The 11,884-nt window shown below is 37.5% G+C and overlaps 1 protein-coding gene across 1 annotated transcript in view; it reads right to left on the reverse strand.

Annotated features, from left to right (window-relative positions):
• Positions 1-11,884, reverse strand: part of KHDRBS3 (KH RNA binding domain containing, signal transduction associated 3) — a gene marked incomplete in the record, with an annotated part of 77,253 nt that overhangs the window by 21,077 nt on the left and 44,292 nt on the right. Inside the window, 3 exon segments of the mRNA XM_072410632.1 lie at positions 3,785-3,924; positions 10,231-10,377; positions 11,376-11,492. Coding sequence (XP_072266733.1) covers positions 3,785-3,924; positions 10,231-10,377; positions 11,376-11,492 — 404 coding nt within the window.

Here is an 11,884-nt window from a genome sequence, read left to right on the forward strand (position 1 = left end):
CGGTTTTATTTATTTTTAAAACTTGCATTCGCCGTATAGGACGCACCCACTTTCCCCCCCAGTTTTGGGGAAGAAAAAGTGCGTCTTATACGCCGAAAAATACAGTAAATCCTGTTTAATAATAATAAAAATGCACTACAAACAGCACTGTTTTGTTCTATAAAGTTGGGACTGGAGAAAATGAGCAGCACCCCGCTGTGTTCTTCTTCCTTGACTGCTCTTGCAGTCTTGTGGGTTTATACAGTACTCATCGGGGCTTCAATAAATGTTGGGGGAAATGGTGGAGACATTTGAAGGATGCATGAGTAAAGCTACTTATATTTAAATTGCTTAGGTCTCATCTTTGCTTTATCTGAATTTCAGTGTGATGACCTTTTCTTGGCTCTTGGTGCATACTCATCTTCCTCTGTCTCCTAAAACCATTACTACTTCAACAGTTCCATATCCTCCCTTCTATTGTGTAATACTTCCTTAATAAATTTACAACATACCATGTTGCCACTATATAAATACTGTAATAATAAAAATATTATTAATAATTTAATATATATATATATTTATATATATATATATATATATATAAGAGAGAAGTTCTCAATGGTCCAAATGGATAAACAGCTGGCTTGTGTCATGTTTAGTTCCAATTAATGGTACTCAAATAGTCTGTCATACCGACAACTGGTCCTTCATATCATGAGTGATGTGGGGAAATTAAATAGATGACCTATACCTGATATTTGTGATATTTGCTTATCATTCTCTCTACATTACCAGCTTAGTTCTACCTCCAGATACACAAGAGGCTGCAGGTGCCTAAACCATCACTGAGCTTAATCTCCAATTATGTGCTCCTACTAAGCACTAAGCACTGTGACCAGGGGACAGACTCCAACCTAATATAAAAATAAATTGCACCGGGGCATCAAAACGTAAACATATTTACTTGAACATATATGTAAACATATAAACATACAAAACATAATTTTATAGAATAGTTTAATAACCATACAAAGATATACACTACACAAAGCATTCCCAAATATGCCTTAGAATAAGATCCATATAAATTTAATTTAGGTAATCAGATTCCCTTTATTAAAGATTGACCAAAAACCATTGGTAATGTCCTTAGTGGTATGAAGATACCAATCCAGCTCAAGTAACAAAAGAGAAGTCTAAAGCAACCAGAAAATGAAGGAAATCAAAGCCAGCTGTATGTATTATGAATCCACTTCTGGTCAGTAAAATACAAACAGATGACAAAAATAAACTACAATAAAACAACCAAATGAAGCGTTTAATCTTTTTTGGGCCACACCACTTGATTTTGTAAAAAAAAATGATGATAGCACTCTGATACATCACATTGAATCCAATACCTCTTTTTGTGTATTATTTTACCCACCTCCTAGATTGTAAGCTCTTCGGGACAGGGTCCTCTCCTCCTCCCGTGTCACTGTCTGTATCTGTCTGTCATTTGCAACCCCTATTTAATGTACAGTGCTGCGTAATATGCTGGCGCTTATAAATCCTGTTTAATAATAATTTCTGGCTGCAAAGAATAATTGTGAATGCTGCATGTGTCCCAGGGAACGGCAGTCTGACATGTCTGCTGTAGAAAGATCGGATTCTGTAGTCAGATAACAGCTCACCCTAGGTGATATGCGCATCTCCCAAATCACTAATATTGCAGTGTAATAAACTTAATCATTAATTATAGCTTTTTTTTTAACTTGGTGCTAAACCAAGGGTAGCAGTTTTTGTGGTCAGGATGTCAGGTGTCTCCTCAATTGATATTCAATGGTCCAGCATTGTAAAAACATCAATCCCTATCAGCAATACAAGGCCTGATAAAAGCACACGGGTAAATACCAGAAACACATTGGATTTTTGGTACAACCTATTCTTTTACTTTGAAATAAATCTGCAACTAGATTAGTATTGGTTTGCTTTAATCTCAGATCTTCTTCATCTCATCACTAATCAAGGTCACCTTGAGAATCTTTAGGTTTTCTAAAGCTGCCTACCCCACACTGATGTAAAAAGAATTATCCCCTGGGTGTCAGTGTCTTTCCTACAAGGTATGGATAGTAATTTCATGAAATCTGTATGGTATATGAGCCCACAGGACCTTCATTCCATTGCTTTGTCAGAAAAAGTCTCCACAACACCCAGGAAAATATTGTCAGCTACATTTCAAAGTCTTCTAACGTTGCTTTCAGGCCGAATGTTGGTCGCTAATATTGTTACAGCTCCCTCCATTAGGCCTGATTTATTAAAGCTTTCCAAGGCTGGAGAGGATACACTTTCATTAGTGAAGCTGGGTGATCCAGCATACCTGGGATCGATTTCTTAAAAGTAATTCGCTATTTGTTAGCAAATGTTTTTAATCCGGGACTAAACAATTCCAGATTTGCTGGATCACCCAGCTTCACTAATAAAAGTGTATCTTCTCCAGCCTCGAAGAGCTTTAATAAATCAGGGCCATTGTGATAAAGGAGTTTCTATTAAAAATGCTTTACCGCCAATTTATTAGGAACAGAACTGTTCCAATCTGCATAGACCAAAAGAAAGGGCGCATACAGCAGTAAACAAACTTCATGGACAAGGGCTGGACAAGGGTTGTATTCTCATTTTAGGGTGGTGGGTGATGGCGTGGAAAACATACTTTTCCGCTAATGGCCAACTGCTGCTTTACAATACAAATTCTGGCTAATTTTACTAAGCCACTGGGCCTGATTTAGAATTACAAGCCTGAACATCTGTATGCAGTTTGGAAATAATGGGCCTGTTTTTTTTAAAGCTCTCCAAGGCTGGAGAGGATACACTTTCATCAGTGAAGCTGGGTGATACAGCATACCTGGAATGGATTTCTTGAATGTCATTTGCTATTTGTTAGTAAATGTTTTCAATCCTGAACCAGATCCATTCCTGGTTTGCTAAATCACCCAGCTTCACTGATGAAGGTGTATCCTCTCCAGCCTTGGAGAGCTTTAATAAACCAGGGCCATTATTCCAAACTACATAGAGATGTTTAGGCTTGTTGTCTGTTATCAGTGCATTGCATAGAATAGAAAATATTATGGCTATAGACGTTGATCCCATGTATGTCAGGCACTAGGTTTCTTGTTGTACAGTCGCATTGTCTCCCCTAAATACTGCATGCTCTTATAATGGCTGAGAACTAAAAAAACAAAACGCTTTTCTATAGGGAAATAAAAGGCTCATGTCCTCAATACACATTTAAGCCAATCAATAGTCCTGTCAAAAAAGAGACAGATCAGCAAAATGCCACACAAACTGGTAATAAAACAGCTCAAAAAATGAATGGCCACAAGAATGCAATCTCAACTCAATCTGGTAAAGTGTACAGAAAAACTCCCTATTGGTCTGTTATATATACTGATAAAAGCTACACACCCTCCTGAATTAACAGAAATGTAGGGTGTCCCCATGAAAAAGTGGGTCAGATACTTCATCTTCACTTGTCCACAAAGTATGTGGCACCCAAGCAACACAATTCTTTCTCTTTCTAGCAATACTAAGTTAATCATCATTTCATATTGGGCTCAATCAAAGCTTCTGATTGGTTGTTATAGTGAGTCAAAGCTGAATGACCCCTGTAATGTACAAAAAAAAAAGGCAGACCAGTGATGTTTATTATCTTAAAAAAAAAGGCAGACCAGTGATGTTTATTATCTTAGCATATTTTGCCCAATATTTTTCCTTTAAATCAGCAATGAAGAGGAGTCTTTTACATATGCACTGATATATGCAGTGTTACCTTGACAATGCAGATGCAGGTGCTCCCCGGGGGCGGGCAGTCTGCTTTCCACGAGCAACAGGGACTTCTGCTTGTTCTGATCCACCATTCAGGTAAGTGAGTTCTTGCAGCTGTGCCTGTCTGATTTCATCATTGTAGTCCTGCATGTGAAAGAAAACATACATTAATGAGCATTCAGTGATTCCTGCACTGCAGAGAAACTGAGTATTAAAGCAGAATCAAAGGCAAAAATCCTAATCCTATGATCTCAATTGGCCCCATATATTTAACCACCTAAAGCTGCAAGTATCTGTTATGTACCAGCCCAAAATCCCCTCCACCCTGGACTGAACAGCACCACCGCTCATTGGATTTATTGCCAATCAACAGGTATTCTCTTGTACTAATAGAATTTACCAAGACATAGGTAGATGTTTATGTATTTCAGAGATATACAGCAATTTTTCTCTTTTTGTTTTGCTCAGACTTGCAATTTAACAAAAGTCAGACAGCAGAAAAAAAAATATTGCTAGTTTCAAATAAAACAGAGACAGCGGAGTTGTGAGTTACTGTTATTTCGCTATGATCTTGCCATTTGAGCCTTTAAGCACTGTTCTGCAGTATTTGATACATTCCATTAGAACAGTCACCTTCTGGCCTAAATAACCTGATCCTACTCTGATTTAGATGTTAAAATGAATGCTTGCTATAGCAAGGAAGGAGTGCAGGAAAGATTTGTTGAATGCTTCATACTGTATCTCAGATCTTACTGAGCAAAAAGAGCAGATTTAATATCAGCCATGAAAAACAAAGTGATTACTATTACAGGTATCAGCTGCCCTTAAAAAAGCATCCAGCAGCCATTCATCCTGCACCAGCAGGATCCCAAATCACTATCTTAGTCTAGTGTGGGCTTTTAGACTTCTCTGCTAAATATTCATACATTCATAAGGTGACACGGTGGCCACAGGTTAGCACTCTGGCCTTTGCAGTGCTAGGTTCCCAGGTTCAAATCTCAGCCAGGGCACTATCTGCATGGAGTTTGCATGTCCTCCCCATGTTTGGGTGTTTAGGTTAATTGGCCCCCCTTCCCCCCTTCCTAAATTACCTTAGACTGTGCTAAAGCAGAATTTCCTATTATAGTCTAATATGTACAAATGGAAGAAAATTCGGGACTGTTTTTACCCTACCCAGAAGTGGTTGATCATCGAAGATAACTGCAAGGCAAAGAGGTTACAAATGAACTCGGTAACTTCTAAGCAACTTAAGGCCGGTCTCACACTGGTGAATGTTGATGTTCATGAGCTCATCAGGAGAACACTGAACAGCAATGGTGTATATGGAAGAGTAGTAACGAGAATATTATCTCCTCAAATAATGCTAACCATCTACATAAGTGTTTCTTGCCTTTTATTTAACATGGAGGAACCCTTGAAATAGCTTTCAGGTCTCAGGGAACCCTTCTATAATTACTTTATCCACAGCTCACAGTATATTAATGTGGTGGTCAGTGGGAAGAATGTCTCTGACATTTTTGGCCATTGGGAAGAATGTCACCCTTACAGATAGACAAAAAGATCATTGATGTCGCTTAAACTAAGGCACACAAATTGTTCATTGCCCAGGAACCCCAATAACCTCTGGAGGAACCCTGGTTGAGTATCTCTGCTCAACAGTCTGGAAGAAATGTTGACAAACCAGAAAGTTACTGGAAGTATGTTTTGTGGACAGGTAAAGCCAAAATAAAACTTGTTGGCTTAAATAAAGGTATTGCATTTAGAGAAAGAAAAACACTGCATTCCAGCATAAGAACCTTATCCAATCTGTGAAATATGGTGGTGAGAGTGTTCTGTTGGGCCCTGTTTTGCTGCATATGAAAATGTAGTTTTGCAGGTTAAAATTCAAGATTTGTTGGATCACCCAGATTCCCCCATGATAGTCTATCTTCTCCAGTCTTGCATAGATCAGGACCATTGTGTTATTGTGTCATCATCTCATTACAGTGCAACCGGCCAATAGAAATTCAACGTTTTATACTGCACAGGACCTCTGCAACCAGGGAACTACAGTAATGGCAATTTTGTTTTGGACTTTAAATCCAAAACATTGGGATTTTTTCTGTACTTTGAATGAATAACCTGAATCTTAGCTAGGACACTATCTGCATGGAGTTTGCAGGTTCTTCCCATTTGCAATGGTTTCCTCCCACATTCCAAAAACATGCAGTTAGGTTATTTAGCTTCCCCCAGATACTGACCTTGGACTGTATTAAAGACATGACTATTGTAGGGACATTAGATTGTGGGCTTCTTTGAGGGGTAGCTAGTGACATGACTATGGACTTTGTACAGTGCTGCGTAATATGTTGGCACTATATAAATACTGTATATTAATAATACAATGTTTAGAAAACATTCAAAACAAGAACATTTTGGTACAACAGAATATATTTTTCTCTGTATTACAAAGAGTCATTTACTACTCTTGAGTTCTGATTCCTTTACGCGTTTAATCATTTGGCTTCATCTGAACAACTAACCCCCTTGTATATTTACTGCATTTCTTAAATTCATTCAACTCACCCATGTAAGGCATCAAATAAGTAATGATCCTAATTTCCATCACCACTGGTGTAACTCTTGCTTTTAACAGTCAGTTAGACAGTCAGCAGCATCCACCGTCATGAACAGATATCACCACATTGTGCAACACATGTACTACTTAAGTTTTCACAGCAAAAAAGTTTTAATGGTATCCTAATTCACAATGCATCTTAATGCATGAGTGAATTGAATTAATTAAGAAAATAGTGTAAATATACATGGGGGTTTGTCCTTCTGATGAGGCCAAAATGGTGAAATGCGTAAAGGACTCAGAGCTCAAGACCAGTAAACAACTTTTTGTAATATGGAGAAAAATACATTTTAGGATATTCTGTACCAAGAAGTTCTTGTTTTTTATGTGTTTCAATTACAGTATGTAATCAATAAATGATGTGATCTTTTAGAGAGAGAATATTCATCCAATTTTTTTGATTTAAAGTGGTATAAGTGTCTCTGTAAGGGATTTGGTACCTAGATTATAATTCCCACTGTCAACGTAATGCAATACTTTTTTTAGGAAGCTAACTTGCAAATTTTTTTGCACTGTGGCAAGATAAAACAATATAGGACTGAAACATTTCCTTCTATAATCTATTTGTTAATCGTTTAGTTAAGGGTAGTGAATTTTCTGCAAGGGTCTGTGCAACTTTTCTATTCTTTTAAAATCAAGTAAAAATTTTTTTGTTAGAGCTGCAAACCTTTTGTGTGGCAAGTCTTTACACCATTTGCCCCATTTCTTTTGATCACAAAAGCTATCCTGTAAACAGTAATGAAGCAAATGGGAAAACTCAGTTAACTAATCCACAGAATACAACTCATCTTTTTCATTCCTGAATACAGAATTTATTATCTATTGTCACGTGACTTTCACCATTTATTTTCACAAGTTAAGAGAGGGTGTCCTTGTATCTGGAGGGAATATAAAAAAAGCACACACAAGGAGCTTTGTAAGATGATCCAGTATTTCAAGGACACCCAAGCATGGAATGAAAAGCTCTTTTTATACTATAGTAGTAAGTAAAAATGTTCTGTCCTTGAATAATCATTCATTTTGTTTTACTACACTTCACAACGGAACACTGAAGAGTCAGGGAAGTCTGCAAGATACATTATCGTTTTTTTGGATGGAAAGAGCAGATGCAAACTTGAAAACAGAAGCATGGCGAGGCATGTGTGAAAATGCAGAGAAAAGCATTTTAAAGTAAAGTATATATAACCCTACCACCACCATTGCCATTCCTAGACCCCTCAGCATTTTGGGGTTATTTGTAATAATCTAGTTAATCCAATCCATTTTGACGTTTCTGCAAATGAGAATTCACTTAAACTTCTCCCCTCCTATTGTTGAATACTTCCCCCAACTCTTAAATTGTAAGTTCTTCTGGGCAGGGTCCTCTCCTCTTCCTGCGTCACTGTCTGTCATTTGCAACCCATTATTCATGAACAGCGCTGCATATTATGTTAGCGCTATTTACATACTGTTTAAGCTGAAGAAGTGACACCAGTATAGCAAGTCATATAAATGGAATCACAGGGATACTCAAGACGGCTGGTAAAATTACATTCACTTGTTTTTCAGCATTCTGCAAAATTGCTTTCATAACTTTACACATGAGGTGATGTGCTCAAGCTTAACAATAATAATAATAAAAATCTGCTATATCTCCCCATAGAGCATTTCTCATGGGTCTGACCTCTCCCCCCAATGCTCTAAGTGTGAGGAACACAATGAAGACCTATTCCATTTATTGTGGACTTGCCCAAGGATAAAATATTGTTCGGTCCCACAGGACTTGCTCGTTTTTCTTGTAAATTAAATCCCCTACACTCCAGAATGGGCTTTTTTGGGATCTCTAGACCTGTAGGGCTCCCAGGCTACAAGGGGAAGTAGAAAACTCCTAATATTTTAGTGGATGCAAAGAAAGCAATACTTCACAACTGCTTGTCCCCCAACCCCCTATTCCTGTCTGTTTCTTCATAAGTTCCTGGATAAGGAATCTAGAGTAAAACATTTTTTTGAAGTGTGGGAATCCTTTATAGATACTCTTCCCTCTCCGACGAAATACAGAATTATACAATCTTTCCATTTGATATCCTGGTACTTGTATAGGCTATGTGATTCCTAATGACCAATCTAAGCTAAACCCTATTACCTAGATCTTGGCAACGATCGATTTACTGAAAAGTGAATGTATTTTTAAATCTCTGCATGTGTAATTTTTCCTTTTTCTACTTATATTTTCCATGTGATTTAACTTAATTGTGATGTTGTTAGCATCTCCTCGCTTATTCTCCAGTACCGTTTTATTATGTATATCGTACGCTGTTTTTGTTGATGTGTTATCTTCAAATAAAATGTTTAAATAAAATAAAATAAACAGTTCATGTCCTGGCCCCTGATAGCACCAAATAGGGCACTTTTGTAATTGTTTCAGAATGACTGGACCTCCATGCAAAAAGTCAGCTCCAGGCATAATTTGACGTTTAATGTAGGTCTGATGGGAGGAAATGAAATTCTGTTTGCAAGTCGAGTCTTCTCATCCATCATCAATACCTGACTTCTCAAATGTTCTTTTGGCTAAATGGGCACAAATTCTCAAACACACACTCCAAAATCTTGTACAAAGCCTTCTAACTAGGGTGGTATAGAAGAAAAGTTCACTTTGCTATAAATATCCAATCACATGAAGGGAAATCAAGAAAGCAAGATTTTTTTCATGCACATGACTGAATGGTTGACGTTGTTGGAGCATGACCTCCTCCTTCACTATACTAAATAAAATATTCCTTGTAAGGGGATCATTCACTTTACTAAATGAACACCCTTTCTTATTGCAACCCCAGAGAAAGCATTTGTGTAGGCAGCATTCTCCCCAGCCCTTGTTGGTTAGGCGCACCACCCAGCACTTTTTAGTGACCACCCGGCTGTTTTTAGGTGGTTACTGAAAAGTTGGGTCACAATACAGGGGTCACCACCGACCTCCAGCTTTTTCCCACCCAGCGCAATTGTGTTCCAAAAATCCTATTTACTAAAACATAAAGTCAGAAGTCCCATCAAGAGGAGCTGAAGGTTGATGGGGAATTTGTTATATTTGTCTATTTATATTTCCCTGACTTCATCTTTCCATCAGACTGCAAGCTTTCTTCATTAACCTGAAAGAGCGCCGGAATAATCTGACTTGTGACATGTGATTGAAGGCATGGCTGTGTAGCTTTCTTCTTTAAAAGCTTTTTATTACAAGCTAATGGCAAACTGGTCTTCAAAGAGACATTCACAGCAGGGGTTTTCTCCTGATCTACCTGAGCCGTAACCGTGCTAACGTGCAACAAATGGCAAAATAAAATAAGTGCTCTCACGAAAAAAAGGGTTAATCATCTTAAATGGATTTTCTACATTCTCGAGACATAAAGAGATACCATCCCTTGCAAAGTAAGTATGAATAAAGAACAAGAAGAGTACAAAACTACTAGGGACGAACAAGGAGAGAAAAATGCACTTAAGAAGCAATTCAACTCAACAACAACATGTTTCCTTGCGTTGGATAATTGCGTTTCTGGCTAGTATTTATGGTATATTGCTGACTTTTTCTTATTTTTAGAATCTCCGGTCTCTATTAGAGAGAAAAGATTCATGTATATTTGAAAATTGTTACATTTTTATGTTGTGTTTCTTTTTTCATTGAATGACATCCCAGCACAGTTACAAAATACAATTTAATGTGTATCTTTCTTCAGTAAAAACTTATTAGGAAAATTAAAAAGTGGGCCTAAGGATCCTCTATCTCCTTCCAGTATAATTTCTTTTTTCATACTTGTGGTCTTAACTTATAAAAATACATACAATAAAATCCCTTCGGCACTTACAGGAATAAGAAACTTCTTGATTTCTTCCAGTGCATGCCCCATCCTTGCGTAGGCTTCTGCAGGAGGTGCAAAGACCTCAATCAATACGTGAAGGTCATCATTAAGATGAAAGTATTTTGCTTCTCCACTTTTCCGGAGTTCTTCTTCCTGCAGCGAGAAAAGAAAAGGAAATTCTTTTACTATATCAACTGCCAAAACTTGTCTCTGATTTATAGAAAAAGAATGAAATTTATCCTAAGATAAACTTTCTTATTCTAAAAGCATTTATTTAAATAAAAAAGAAAAGTAAACTCCTGAAAATTCAAATATTGTCTAAAAAAGAAATCCATTTGTATTGTTGCTCGAATCCTGGTGTGCTTTGTTCATTTCTTCCAAATCTGTGCAGTAATCCTGCCTGAAATGTTTCCTCTGTGCATTAGTTTCCTGCAATGAGCGCCTTCTAGGATTATCTTCCGGCATTGGACGAATGGCGGACATGGCCATCTTCTCTCTTCCCGGTTCTTCTTCGCATCACCTGAACTTGTACTGCGCAGATGTAAAATTAGATAACGTGTCTTCCTGTAAACGTAAAAAAAAAGTGCACATCTCACTGTGCATGCGTGAGGTTTAGCACTTTTTTTTACATCTGAATGCCCCTGATGACGCATGCCCAATCTCAGCCATACGCAGAAGGAACAGCCCACAGCCTTCTCGGATATGTGACGCATGTGTTCCAAAAGGCTGCAGGTTTTCCCTTCAGTCTTTACCACTGCAATAGATGAAAGGGAACAGGACAGCCACAAAAAAAAAAATGGAATAGCCACCCTTTTATATATTGTTAAAAATGTCACGACAGGTCCACTTTAAATAGGGCCCATACAATCTTTATTGTTATCACTGTTCTATGATAATACCAATAATTCAAATATGTTTATTGGGTTCTACATGAGAGAAACAATAAAACAATTTGCCATACAGAAAAATTGGAAGTTCATAAATATTAAAAAGAATTCAATTACTATTTAACTATTTCTTTATTGTTACATAAAATGATCATACAGCATTGTCATTTTTTTTCCTGTATTCCTAAAGCCTATTTACAGCTTGCAATAGCTGATAATATTAAATTTAGGTTTCTGCTTGATTTGGATTTAGGATGAAAGTACCTTGGCTTTATCCCTCATGGACCCTTTTCCCAGTATGGACATCTTGGTCAATGTGTCTTCTTGTAATCTTTTCAGAGAATTGCCACGGGGACCCAAAAGTTTACCAACAAAGTTAAACTGTACAAAGAAATAAAATAATTGCATGTAAAAATAATAATCATTAATATACTTTTACTAATTTTAGTAACAAGGTGTAAAAAAAAGGAACCAATTGGTAGCAGCTTAGCCCAGACTGATCTGAGGTCTACAGAGTATAAATAGAGGTTTCATTATGAGCCGGCTGACAAAACTTGGCATACAGCCCATCTGACATAGAATCCAAACCTCTACGATAAGGTCGCAGCAGAGCGGTGAATCCTGCCACAGAAGGATAATAAGCCATGCCAATGTGCACACAGTGGGACAGCCGCTCATATAGTTTAATGAAAATGAAAAGCAGCAGGTGAGGAGAGGAGGGAGGAGCGCTCTGAGATGTATACAAGGCTTTCTGAATCCTAAACAGGGTTGTT

Source organism: Pyxicephalus adspersus, chromosome 5, assembly GCF_032062135.1.
Source record: "Pyxicephalus adspersus chromosome 5, UCB_Pads_2.0, whole genome shotgun sequence".
NCBI classification, from domain to species: domain Eukaryota; kingdom Metazoa; phylum Chordata; class Amphibia; order Anura; family Pyxicephalidae; genus Pyxicephalus; species Pyxicephalus adspersus.